The 14,262-nt window shown below is 37.2% G+C and overlaps 1 protein-coding gene across 3 annotated transcripts in view; it reads left to right on the forward strand.

The window, feature by feature from the left end:
• Positions 1 to 14,262, forward strand: part of LRP2 (LDL receptor related protein 2) — a 121,892-nt gene that overhangs the window by 76,316 nt on the left and 31,314 nt on the right. For all 3 annotated transcript variants that reach the window (XM_071747429.1, XM_071747431.1, XM_071747430.1), the window contains exons 42-54: positions 105 to 394; positions 1,659 to 1,862; positions 2,259 to 2,501; positions 3,226 to 3,351; positions 5,052 to 5,171; positions 5,956 to 6,087; positions 6,971 to 7,172; positions 7,580 to 7,875; positions 8,423 to 8,939; positions 10,788 to 10,940; positions 11,417 to 11,587; positions 12,815 to 13,038; positions 13,451 to 13,628. In XM_071747429.1, the coding sequence (XP_071603530.1) occupies positions 105 to 394; positions 1,659 to 1,862; positions 2,259 to 2,501; positions 3,226 to 3,351; positions 5,052 to 5,171; positions 5,956 to 6,087; positions 6,971 to 7,172; positions 7,580 to 7,875; positions 8,423 to 8,939; positions 10,788 to 10,940; positions 11,417 to 11,587; positions 12,815 to 13,038; positions 13,451 to 13,628 (2,856 nt within the window). The remainder of the gene's footprint in view (positions 1 to 104; positions 395 to 1,658; positions 1,863 to 2,258; positions 2,502 to 3,225; positions 3,352 to 5,051; positions 5,172 to 5,955; positions 6,088 to 6,970; positions 7,173 to 7,579; positions 7,876 to 8,422; positions 8,940 to 10,787; positions 10,941 to 11,416; positions 11,588 to 12,814; positions 13,039 to 13,450; positions 13,629 to 14,262) is intronic.

Below are 14,262 nucleotides of genomic sequence, written 5' to 3' on the forward strand. Positions count from 1 at the left end.
TGGTGCACATTACTGAAATGGTGGATAGTAAATAGGGCATAACTTTATGCGTAACTTAAAAGACTGCTAATGTTTAAGATTTAAACATTTCTTTGTTATTTTAGGCAGAAAATTGAGCGATGCACTCTAACTGGTACAAACCGTGAGGTAATTGTTAGCACTGCTCTGCATCCATTTGCAATGACCTTGTTTGATCAGCACATCTATTGGACAGACTGGAACACACGAAGCATTTACCGAGCCAATAAGTATGATGGTTCAGATCAGATTGTAATGATCACCAATCTTCCACAAAGACCAATGGATATTCATGTCTGGGCAAAAAGTAAGCAGCATCAGTGTACCAACCCTTGCAACCAGTTCAATGGTGGCTGCAGTCACATCTGTGCTCCAGGTAAGCTCTTATGCTTACAGTTGTAAGTTAATAGGGTTGCTTGTATTACAGTTCATACTATAACAATTTCAGTCACAGGGGGACACCTAACATATTTCTTCATGTTCCTAAGTGTTTAATATTTGTTTTACTAGTAAATGCAATAAAACTTATTGCAATTCAAGGTCACAGTACTGTACCAAGACACCTGAGGGTTGTGTATGAGAATCCTCAGAAATAAAAATCATGGGTTTCTCTAAATTGAACCAAACCAAAATTATCTGGTTTTTTTCCTCTGGGATGAGACATGAAGTGAGCTCTGCAGCATATGATTACCTTATAAATACATAGTGATATGCTTATACTGAATAGATTTTTCCTATCACATATTTAAAATTTCTTTATGGTCACTATGTTTTAATCATCTGATATTATGAAGTCTTTTCCTAATGATTAGTTTTCAAAGTCTCATTTTAAATGCTGAACAGTTAATAAGAAGGCAGCACAAATTAATTTCTGTCTGCATCAGGGAGTAAATGTCCTTTTGAGTCACAGACCCCAGAAACATACTCTGTATTATCAACTACATATTGGGGTGACATGTGAGTGACATATGTATCCTATGATATCTCCTTGTGCATGTGTAAGGGGAGAATCAGAGTGCTCCAAATGGTCATAGGTCCAGATGGGCAAGCAACCAGAATGGCTATGTACACCACAAAGTATACCTGTTGCAGAACTGATTCATGTGTTATAGATTTTCAAGAAGTTATGATCCTTGACTTTGAGAAACTCATTCAGAGCCTGCTTTTCAAAAATCTGTCTTGCCTGAAAACAACTTAAACTTTTCATTGCTTTTGAGAAGAGTAGTTAATCTAGAGCAAGGAGTTCTGAAAACTCTGGCTTGATTTTGAGCATCAGCTGGTGCAGCTCTGATATTTGAAAGCATCAGATGTCATCTTGTTGCCACCCAAAACCTATCTGGACAACAAGCAAATGTCAAGATACTGCAAGTTCTGCTATCAGTTCCTCTAGGAAACTCTAATAATTCTTGTGACTTTTAATGGTTTTCATATTCTTAACTGAGATAAAATCTGGCTAAGTCACCACACTTCTGTCTAAGCAGGAGGAGATGTGGGATTTTAAATTTTTTTTCCCGGTGTTACAGCTGCAGATGATTTCATAGAACCATATCTAAAGCATCAGTGTTAAATTTGTTTCGGTTTTCTCTCTCTTTTTTTTTTTTTATTTTTATTTTTTTTATATATATATTTAAACTATTTAGGTCCAGCTGGTGCAGAATGTCAGTGCCCCTCTGAAGGTCATTGGTATTTAGCCAACAACAACAAGCACTGTATCGTGGATAGTGGTACCAGATGTGATACTGGTTTCTTCACATGCCTTAATGGGCAGTGTATCTCTGAGCGATGGAAATGTGACAATGACAATGATTGTGGTGATGGCAGTGATGAGTTGGAAAGTGTGTGTGGTAAGCATTTCAAATAACTGCTTGAGGAAGTGATGCAGACTCTTGCATTGCCTGTAGTGCATTCTCTATCACTTTAATGGCTTTCGTGATCATGGATCTTGTGTCTGTAGTTTGGAATTGATCCCTTGATTGCTCCCAGACTTGAGGTCTGAATAGCTCTAGAATCCCAAAGCACTATAGTATAGAAGTTTTATCATGTATATCTGATCTCTACTTTTTTTTGTTTAAACATATATTTTGCTTTTCATGCAGTCCGTTTTGCAGCTCTGTTTGCCCTGGCAGGTAAAAATGTGATTTGACTTGTTACTTGTTAGAGAAGTTAGTTTACATTTTAACCATGTATGTGAGTATATGTATACATATATATATACATATATGTATATTTATTTCCTGCAGCTTTCCATACATGTCAGCCAACAGCTTTTACCTGTGCTAATGGGCGATGCGTACCCTACCATTACCGCTGTGATCACTACAATGACTGTGGAGATAACAGTGATGAGGTTGGCTGCTTGTTCCGGACCTGTGACTCCCACACAGAATTTACTTGCAATAATGGAAGGTGTATATCCCTTCAGTATGTCTGCAATGGAGTGAACAACTGTTATGACAACGGCACATCAGATGAGAGAAATTGCCGTAAGTTTATCCTAACTTACCTTGTGCATAGTTGAGTCTGACTCTAGACCAAAGAAGAGGCAAATGCTGTTGTGTGTGAAAACTTATGACAAATTCAGAAAAGAGGATATGATTTCTTTCTTTACATTCAGATTTTGCTTTGCGTTGTTTGAAGAAAACAATTGTTAAAAGATACTCTGGCGTATCCTAAGATACTATATAATAACTAACTTGCTTTAAATAGTCTTCCTTAATGCAACAAATGCTCATGCAGTGCTTAATGTCAGGACTTGTAATTCCATGGGCTTCAAAAAGATTATTAATTACACTAGATTTAGTAATTAGTATATATTGTGACTCTTATATAGATGTACTTGATATTTATTCTGTTTGAAATTACGTTCCATATAGTTCTCAAAATTTATATTTGTTTTTCTTAAGGTATGAACTGTGTTAAGTTCAATAATGACTACCATTGCAGTTAGTCAAACTAACAATGTCTTTGCACTAAGATTACATTCTTTCATGCAAAATTTGTATCTGGAGTTAGTGAAACTGATGAAAATATATTTAGAGAAGTTTATGGGTTTTTTTACTGTTTTGTGTGCACACTTTTTTTTTTTTTTTTTTCTTTTTTCCAATATATGGAGCAGATTTTTTATTCTCATTGAAATCTGAATATATGAAATCACTGGTCTATTAGTTGTTAGCAATTGTCTAACACTTTTTTCCTCTTTCCTCAAAGCGGACCGTACTTGCCAGTCTGGTTTTACAAAATGTCAAAGCACAAATATTTGTATTCCTCGAACCTATCTGTGTGATGGTGATAATGACTGTGGAGATATGAGTGATGAGAGTCCTACTCACTGTGGTAGGTCAATAGAGCATCAGTTAATTATCTGTACTTCAGTAATTTATTGCAGTGCTCTTTACCTTTAGTATAACTCCCAACTGTTCTCAAAACATCCACCTTGTAATACTGAAGAGTCTTATGTATTCATTGTATTATTAGCTCTCAATTATATAAATCAAGCTTTTATCTAGTAAAAAGGATCAGAAATTTTTGCAGTATTTTTATAGTGCGTTCCTTTTGCTTATTCTGCTCTGTATTCTAGAAAGGATATACAAGGTTTTACAAGGTAATTGGCATTTAAATATTGTAGTGAATTTACTTTTTTGGCATTTCAACATTAGGGTATTTCTCTTTCTGATCAAATGACATTGTATAGAATCTCAGATGTAATTTCTTCTACGTCTTTCATGTAGTTATGTATGCCTTAAGACATGATTTGTTGTTTACTGTAGCTTCCATTTAAGGTATAAAAGTATCTAGGATTCTATTAGCCTTAATTACCAAACAGCTTCTCTTTGCTACTACAGAGATTTGTATTAGGTAGGAGCTAGGTAGCACTTTTCCCATATAAAATATTTTGGATCTGTTTGTAAAACATAACAGATATTTTCAGATAATTATTTATTTTTAGTACTTCATGAGTAAATTATTTTTGCTTTCACTAGTGTTCCTAAAGGAAAGCCTTGAATTAACTTTGCCACAGTTTTTCTAAAATACAAGTTCGATTTTTTTTTAGACAAAGTTTGGCCACTTTTTTGAAAGGACTGCTGCATGTCAAAAATATGTGACTATGTATACAGATAGTGAGTCTCCTGCTGCTCATGAAAGCTGTGCTTTGTCTCTTCTACTCTTTGTCCCAGCAGCACTGCTGGATTACTGAAAGTGAGAAGTGGTGAAGGGCAAGAAAGGGGGACAGAAAGGGAGGATGCGAGATTAAAGAAGGCCTAAGTTATTAATGAGCAATGTGTTAATTGCCTTTGATTTCCATCATTAAAAACATATAGAAGAGCAAGTTGAAAGGCCAGGATAGGTCCTTTTCAGTATCTTGAAACCATCAGAGGGTACAGGAAAGTACCAGGCACTGCTGAAGAAATTACCAAGCCACTGTACATGCCAGGATCAGGGAGCTCAGTCAAAGCAGAGAAGGAATATTTGCAGAACAATTAGCTGGAACTATTCAGTGGGACAATTTGTTCATCACTGGCATTAAGGAAAGATTCCTATCTGCAAGTAAGAAAATCTGGTGGGAGAACAAGGAATGTATTATAAACTACGAGATATTGCTTCCTTATTGCACATCTCATTTCTTGTAAATCATGGAGTCTGCTACCACCTGGTTTGGGCACTGGAGTAATTAGTGTAGTGGACTGCAGTAATTTTTTGGTGCATGAATCTCAACTAAAAATGTAGAACATGTTTGCAGTTGCTGCATGCAATCCTATTTCCAGGGCAAATTCTGTCTACTTATTAGCTGGTACAAAGAGAGAATTAAGGAGAGAAGGAGAGAACTAAGCCCATTTTTTGCATGCAAAGACCAAGCTAGTTTGTACAATGAACTCTGCGGATAGGATGTAAAAAGACATCCTTCCTAGCATAATTTTCTCTCTTTCTTTTTTGGGGTCTGTAATATTTTTGCATAACATGGACTCAAAAGCAACTTAAAACAAGTTGTGAAGGTAAAAGAAAGAAAGAAGTCATGCATGGGTTTTTTCTTCCAGTCTCACTGACTTGCACAAATAGTGAGTTTCGTTGTACGTCGGGACGCTGTATTCCTGCTCATTGGTACTGTGATCAAGGAATAGACTGTGCTGATGGCTCTGATGAACCCGCCTCTTGTGGTAAGTTTGCACTCATAGGATCCAGCATGAAGGGCTATGGGAAATCAGTAATTTGTCTTGTAGGCAGCAGCTAAGTAGCTTCTAAGGTTTATTCACTAACTCTAAATAACCCGAGTCACATAATAATTCAGGTCTTAGATACCTGAAGCTGTGTATGGAATATAAAGACTTTTAATTGCCACAATTGATTACTTCTGATGTGATTGCTGTTAATGTATAACCTCCTCTCTCCTTATCAGATGTAATGGTGGTAAATCAAGTGACAAAGAGTAGCAAGTATTTGGATATGGTATTAGATATGATAATGTACAGGTAGTATCCTGCATTTGGGGGGAAAAAGAATATGGGGTGCAGAGAAATATTGTTGATCCTGTGTGAGGTATTGTGGTATTACAATAAGCAAATCCTTTATACGAAATAGAAAATCATGGTAATAAGCAGTGGTGAAAAGAATTAATCTGCAGGGAAGGAGAGGCAGCTCCAACTGAAGTCACTGAGAACTGATATTACAACATAGACATTATGTTCACTGTAAAAGTTGGCATAACACAAGGCAGAACAGATTATTCTGTAATAAGCAGAGCTGATAGCTCACTTTGCACATTGCTGGAGTTGTACCTTTCACATAAGAAAATGTCCTGCAGCTTATACTTTAACTCTCTAGACTGGAGTTTCTATTTTACATTTCTCTATCATAAAATTCTCCCTGAAATACCCTCCTCAGCAGATCTTCATGGCAGTGCAGGTTAGTTTAACAAGCAGAGTGATTGTGTTCATTTTTAAGTGCCTCAAGTGCGGACTTGTTCAAGTGACCAGTTCAGATGTGATGATGGCAGATGTATCCCAGCAACATGGATCTGTGATGGTGATAATGACTGTGGGGATATGAGCGATGAAGATCAAAGGCATAATTGTGGTAGGTGTTTAATAGATACTGCACTTTTTTTGTCTTGCAGGTTGTCCTCTTGTAATGAGGGCAACCAACCGTCAAACTCCCACCCTCAGCCAATTTTTCTATCCATAGAAGTGAACATTAAGAATGTTGTACACTGTATCTGTGCCTTAATTTTCATTATATTGAATTAAAATTGAATTTGTTTTCATGGTTGTGATTACTCTTTGAATTGTTATGTTCAAATATAATTAACCTGTGTTGTTTGTATCATCTGGGCAGCAATAACTTCAGTGGAGATATTCCCTGATTGTCATGCACTACATCTTATGCATATTAATAACCATGGAGTTTTGACACACTATCTTTAAAAATTAATGAGCATAATAATCATGGCTTTTTAGAGGTTGAAAAAAGAGAAGAAGGTTAATCAAGACTGGTTCTGCTATTTGATTCTTTAACAGCAACTGAATATACTTGCAGTCCTTGTCCTTTTTATCTGCAATGTTGCTCCCTCTGTTTGCTTCCTGGAGCACAGAATATTTTGAAGAAATCATGGGATAGAAACCCTAGGCCTAATAGCTGTATGGCTCCCAGAAATATGGCCAGATTTGTGAAAAACTTGTACTGAGAATCCAACCAGATCCATTTCTGCACATGCCACTGTTGCCTAAGGACTCTTGAATGCTTTTGCTCCCAGTCAGCCTCCATGAGAAGCAATGCATAGTAGGATGTGTATGAGTTTTGTGTATGAAAAGGTGATGAGTTAACCACCTCTGTGTGTGCAGCAGAGCATTACTCAGTTGTGGATGATGGGCGGATATCCAGGCTGTGTGTGTGTGTGTGTTGGGGGAAGGTGTTATGTACAGTGTCACCTGGTGTGTCAGTGAACATGTGTTTCTTTCAGCAAACCGCAACTGCACAGCAGCAGAGTTCCAGTGCATCAACAATCAGCCCCCCCTCAGGAGGTGCATTCCTCGGGCATGGGTCTGTGATGGTGATGCTGACTGCAGTGATGCATTTGATGAACACCAGAATTGCACACGGAGATCTTGCACAGAAAACGAGTTTATGTGTAGTAATGGCTTGTGCATCCGGAACACATACAGGTTTGTAACTGCCTGAGCTGCTGCAGAAGTTGTTTCCTTAGGTGGAGAAGCCAGTTCAACCTCTGCTTCACACTATTTAGTTGTTAAGTGGAACTGCATATTGTAGTGAAACTATTTGTCTGCTCTGCACTCATGCATTAGTTTAAACTTGCAAATACTCATATATATTCTATATTAATATCTCCAGTGCTCACCATTAGCATTTATTATTTTTTATTGTTCTTAGTAACCTCTCCTGGGGTGATCCTCTTCAGCATATGGGGGAATACAAGCAGGACTTGCAGGATCAGACTGCATATAACATGACCCTGGTTTCTGAAACTCTCAGTCAGGACACTATCTATCCATCTGCCCTACAGATAGTGATTCCTTTCTTGTATATGAAAAAACTCTTCATTTTTCATCAGATGTGACAGGCGGAATGACTGTGGTGACAGCAGTGATGAAAGAGGATGCATCTATGAACCGTGTCAACCGCACCAGTTTACTTGTCAGAATGGGCGCTGCATTTCCAAGGCCTACATCTGTGATGGGGATAATGACTGTGGTGATGAATCTGATGAGCTGGAACATCTCTGTAGCACCCCAGAAGCAACATGTTCTCCACATCATTTTAAATGTGACAATGGAAACTGCATTGAAATGGTTAAAGTCTGCAATCGGTTGGATGATTGCTTAGATAATAGTGATGAAAAAGGGTGTGGTAAGTATAGATTTATTTGTACTGTCATCTTTACTTTGTGTAGGCAGCTCTTAAAATAAAACCTCCTACACAAATGTTTTACTACAATCATGTGTATTCCATGGTTCTCTCTCAGAAGGATAATAAGAAACATATTTATCTAATTCCTAGTTTTAGTTAAGTCATACCTAATGTGTACTGTTTTAACAAACAATGAAAATTAGCTAATTATGTAAACTAAGTATATAGTTTATACATTGCTATGTATTGCCCTTGCATCTTCAAAATACAATATTCATAAGCGTGTATTTTGCACTCCGAGTGTTTGGTGACAGAAGTCAAAGGGGGTAGAATAATTTTTATTAGATTAGATTCAATGATTTTCCTTGCTCCTTTATTAATTATTCTTATTAATTAACCATTATTTATTGTTATATAAAAGCAACTGAGATTCATGTTCAGAGTTTACAGGGGGTAGCAGTGAGAAAGAGCCAGAGTAAATACGAAAGTGACTGCACTAATTTCTCTGCTAGCCCGTTCCTTGAATAGAACTTCCTTCCTTCCCCAGGTGTAAATGAATGCAGTGACTCTTCAATCAGTGGATGTGATCATGACTGTACAGACACACAGACAAGTTTCTACTGTTCTTGTCACCCTGGATACAAACTTATGTCTGATAAACGGACTTGTGATGATATTGATGAGTGCAATGAAACTCCATCAGTATGTAGCCAGATTTGTGAGAACACAGCTGGCTCCTACATCTGTAAGTGTGCTCCAGGCTATATCCGGGAGCCTGATGGAAAAAGTTGCCGGCAAAATAGTAACATCTCCCCATACCTTATTTTTAGCAACCGTTACTATCTGAGAAATCTCACAGCAGATGGCCAGTCTTACTCTCTCATTTTGCAAGGACTGAGAAATGTGGTGGCACTGGACTTTGACAGGGTTGAAAAGAGGTTGTACTGGATTGATGTGGGGAGGAAGGTCATTGAACGAATGTTCCTAAATGGAACAAATAAGGAGGCAGTGATAAGTGATGATGTGCCCAATGGGGAAGGTATCGCTGTTGACTGGGTTGGCAGGTAAGAAAATACATTTGCTCTCTTTCTGCACTACTAAAGAAATGATATGTGAGGGAGTTGATCTTAGAGTTTTTCTCCCACTTTATATAAAATTCCCAATGAGTGCAAAAATAGGTTTTGGATTGTGCATGCGGTCTATATAATTGCTCTGAAATTGTTTATCAGCATCTAATGCATTTCATAACACTTTTCTTTAATTGCTTTGACAGCTAGTATTCTGAGGGTATGTCAGAGCTGTGCCCTCTTGAGAAAAACTTGCTAGGAAACCATTAATGAGCAGACTAGGCAAGCAGGCAGGTGGGAAGTTACATGTGGCTGCAGGGTAGGGATTCTGAGCATATGCTCTTTATTCTTTTGCCTGGTAGTTGTTGGAGTTGGAAGGCAGGCTTCACTTTGTGCATAAACAATGTGACAACGGGCAACTGGATTCCAGTGAAGTAAATAATAGTAAACATGAAGGAAGTTTAGCTCCTATAGCAATGCAAAGATCATATTTCTTTTGTTCTTTAGCTGACACTGAAACAACATGATCCAAAGTATATGCTATAAAGGAGGGGAGTATAAGTATGAGGCAATTGGAGAACACCGCATTATTGTAATCTCTGTCAAAAAGTAGTCTGATATAGTCTGACAGAAACTGTCCTTATGTGGTGCTCTTTCTGACAATGCTCTTGGCTGTGTTTTGTTGGGTTTTGCTTTCTGAAAGCGTTACTATCAGTATGAAATGGATAATGGAACAGTCTGCAAAATGAGAATTATTCAGTCACATTTGGAACTTATGAGAGAGTGTTTAGATATATAAAATCATAGTTTTTGTTTTTAAGCTAGTTAGTCTCCAAACCTAATGATAATTAGCATTGCCTGCAGTCCCAAATGATTTATGATTCACGGAGAGGTTAGGAAGAAAAAGCTGAAGTGGTCCTACTGCTCCATTACTAATAGAGTTGCTGAATTGTTTCAGCTACCATTAGTTACATCTTCAGTCAGGTTTTGCTTAGATGTTTCAGAAAGGCTGAAGAATGGTACCGTGGTAGATTAAGTTTTCTGCTCACTGAGCACAGGGACAGGACTGGAGGATGCCATGAGGTGCAGGCTGGGGAGGACTGTCTTGTACTCCCTGGTAGGAATGGTACTGCTCAAAGTGGTATAGACAGAGACTGTATCTGTCAGACTTTCTGGATGCTGGAGCTGACCAGCTATGCAGACGAGTTCAAAGTAGCCTGCTCTCATTCTAATTGAGTTTAATGTTTTGGTTTTTTGCATTCTTTTTAAAAGTATGACATCAACTTGCATGATTTCTTTGATTATAACTGTGATAATTCTTAGGCAAAATTATAGAAGCTTTGTTAGAAAATTCTGGGTGAAGCTTAAATTAGGCCATCAAATTGCCTTGTAATTTTCAAAGGTGAACTTTTCAACTGTTCTTCCTGCTTGAGAGCAGAGGTGGCAGCATGGAACAGATGATGATATTTCCCCTTACTTTACAGCCCTGATCACGTTCCATTGCACTGCATTTCTGTTTTCCTGCTCCTCTTTGCTGGCCACTGTTGGTAGGAGAGGAAGAGAAGAGAAGGGGGTTTAGGAATTTATAAGCAAATGGCGTATTATTACGAACCGGGTAACTGGGAAATTTGAATTTGTCACCAATGATTATGGATGCAGGAACAACAGGAGCGAAAAGGGCACTCTGGAACACAGTCTAGAAGAGATGTTGGTACAGTATAGGTGTTTTTCTTTTGCAGTGGATATATTGCTTGTAGGAGAAAAAAAGAGTGAAATTTAAGATGTGAAGCAAAATAAACAGAAAAAAGTAAATAAGGTTAAAATATTAACTCTAAAATATTTCAGAAAACTGTACTGGGTTGATGCCTACAAAGATTGCCTCTATGTCTCTGAACTTGATGGAAGATTCCGGAAGAAACTGGTGGATCGTTGTGTGGATGCCAACAACACTTTCTGCTTTCAGTACCCCAGAGCAATTGTTGTTCATCCAAAATATGGGTATGACATTTCAAGAATGTTTTTCCTTCCTTCTGTAAATTGTCTTGCACCATCTCTGAAAATCTGAATTAAATTTTGGCTGCCTGCCCTTATATTTGTATGGCATTAGTTCTTAGTTGCAGCTTAGGAGAAGTGGTAGCTTGTCTTTCTTGGGCACAGATGCAGGGCTGTCATGTATTATTGAAAGTGGAATTTGGTTCCATATGGACAAGGAAATTTTGACTGCAAGGCTAAAAATGTTGACAGAAGTGTGTGTGATTTGATAGACAGTGGGAATGTTGGTTGCATTCTTTGAAGACAGTTGTGATCCAACAATTGTCAGGTGCAGCAGTGCAAATAAAAAACATCCTTTTACTTATCTTCCTCAGTCTCTATTTCTGTTGCAGGAAATACTGTATTTGAGGTGTGGCTTCTGAGATGTAAAAACATCAGTATGTTTTTACTGCAGTCCTAACTGTAAGTATTTATTTGAACAGACAGGTTTACTGGACAGACTGGGCAGATCGAGCCTATATTGGACGAGCAGGCATGGATGGCAAGGAGAAGGCAGTGATAATCTCTACCAAGTTAGAGTGGCCCAATGGACTCACCATAGATTACACCAATGACAAGCTCTACTGGGCAGATGCCCATCTAAATTACATTGAGTAAGTACACAGAAAAGAATAAAACAACTGAATAATTGTTTATGTAAGATTGCAGTGATAATATCTATAGATACTATAAGCATCATGCTTATTTCTATCCATTCACTCTATAAGAAAACAGAATCCAAAAGTCTGAGTAGTAAGTGATAGTCTAGTGACCACTGGATCACTAGATGACACAGTGCCCTAATTTCTGTATTTGCATCCTGAGTCCTACTGTAAGTGGTCCAAAAACTATAGTGAAGAGAGTCTCCGTCTTTACTTGAATGTGCAACTTCTCTAGGTGTAAAACCTGAATCAAAGCAAAATCACTATTTTCTGATTCTCTTTTTTCTGCCCATAGGTAAGAGTTAAGCTGTAGCTAAAATAGATATGTGCTAATACAATAGTATACAAGTTTTTAGAAGATGCCTGAATGTTTTTCTGTAGGAATGACGTGGAATTTTCTGTTAGCATGGAGCATGTTTTGGTAATCAAGAAAAATAATTTAATTGCACTGATAGAAAATTCCCACTGAAGTGTCAGTAAAACTTAATAACGAGCTGTTCTTGTCAAGGTATTGACTTTAAAAACAATTCTTTGTAGTTATATTAGTATTTATATGTACATTTATATTTAGTTCTATTCTGCTTTACATTCATTCTTCTGGCAGAATTCTGTTTTGAAATCTTAAGGCTGTCTTTTAAAAAATGTATGTTAGTTATATGCATGTTTCTCTGTCTCTTTTTCTGTCTTGTATCTAATAATCACCTATAACAAGGTGATATATAAAAAAATAGAACCTTTTTAGAGATATCTCATCAGAGGAGGCTCTAAATCAGGAAAAAAAATTTAGGATTATAGGAGGCCTATAATTAAGTATTCCATTATTATCAGTCTGGATGATCCAGTAAGTTAGTGTCCTGTATGACAAAAATAACTTGCTATAAGGCAGTAAATGTGCAAAATTTCATTGGACTAGTTGATCTGCTTCTGTGGGAAGACTTTACATTTTAATGGATGTTCCTCTATTAAGTTTATTTGCCTAAAATAACCTGTTTTACTTTCCCGAATATCTTAAATGGATTTTACTGAGGGTGGTGCTCTATCATTAGGGACTTAAAGAGGGTGCAGTTCAACATTGCATGATCCTGGTCACCAATAATGAAGTCCCATAAGCATACATAATAAAGATGAGATGTTTTAGTACTTATCTAAACGTATCACATATATTTTTCTTTGTTGCAGGTACTCTGACCTGGATGGACATCATCGTCACACAGTATATGATGGGACTTTACCTCATCCATTTGCAATAACAATTTTTGAAGACACAATATATTGGACTGACTGGAACACAAGAACTGTCGAAAAGGGAAATAAATATGATGGATCAGGCAGGACTGTTCTTGTGAATACCACACACAGGCCATTTGACATCCATGTTTACCATCCATACAGACAGCCATTTGGTGAGAAAATAATTAGATCAATATTTGGAGTGTTAGCTGTTATCTGGAGACTAATTGTAAATGGTCTGGAGTGCACTCAGCTTTTGTCTTTGCTGAGGGGAATAAAATGCAGAGTAAATGCAGGATTCTACATTTATAATCACCTTTTCTGGTGACTGGTAAGGCATAATGTTAGATTAGTTTCTAAATTTTTTATGGCTTAATATAATTCATTTCCCATATATTAAATCATACATATTTCTCTCACTAAGTGTCCACTTACCCACATTTTATTTTAAAACCAATTATAGTAAGTTTTTGACTTACTATAATTAAGCTTTCAGTATAGTATTAAAGGAGTCTGTTGTAGGTTGAGACCTTCGTGTCCTGGGATTGTCAAAGTATTGTAATATTTATTCTTCTGTTTTACCAGTTAATAATCCTTGTGGCACCAACAATGGTGGTTGTTCCCATCTTTGTCTAATAAAGGCTGGTGGTCAGGGTTATTCCTGTGAATGTCCTGATAACTTCATGGTAGTACAGCTTGGCAATACAGCCCACTGCCTTCCAATGTGTTCGAGCACCCAGTTCCTCTGTGCAGATGCTGAGAGGTAAGCCCACTCCTCACTATCTTCTATTCATTGACTTTTTAAAGACATTTTAAAGACATATTATTTATTAGTCTCTTCAAAAAGGCGTGAAATTAGGGATTGCTCCTGCTCTCACTATGAGTTTGTGTTGTGCTTGCAAAGACAAAGCCAGACAGTCTTCCAGTTTGGAAAAGTACTTCTAGATTCATTGTTTAAGTAGTATTTAAGTAGTATTCTTCTCCCCACATCCACATCCTACCTTCCACTTGAATAACCTGGAACCTTGTTTTATTTTTTTGTTCATCTTTTAAATGTATCTGTATCTAGCAAATATATGCTGTCTGCCAGTGGCTCATGAAAGCCATTTAGGTGAATGTGGAGGTATATTTTTGACCATTTTTTTGAGCAAGGGCAGCAAAGGAAGAGGAACAGTGATACAAGAACTACTGCGTTGATATTTTATCACTCTGGAGCCTGTGAGACAGGTGTACTTATTGGGTGGCCTTTTGAAACAGTGTTACAATAATAATCCCTAGTGAAATTCTTCTGGCTAAACTCAGGTGAAATGTTACCTCATTAAAATCCAATTGAAGATAGATTTAAAAAACACATGAGATGGTTATCACAGATATATGTAAAAGTCCTTATTAATTTG

The sequence above is a fragment of the Heliangelus exortis genome, chromosome 6 (assembly GCF_036169615.1).
Source record: "Heliangelus exortis chromosome 6, bHelExo1.hap1, whole genome shotgun sequence".
Taxonomy (NCBI): Eukaryota; Metazoa; Chordata; class Aves; order Apodiformes; family Trochilidae; genus Heliangelus; species Heliangelus exortis.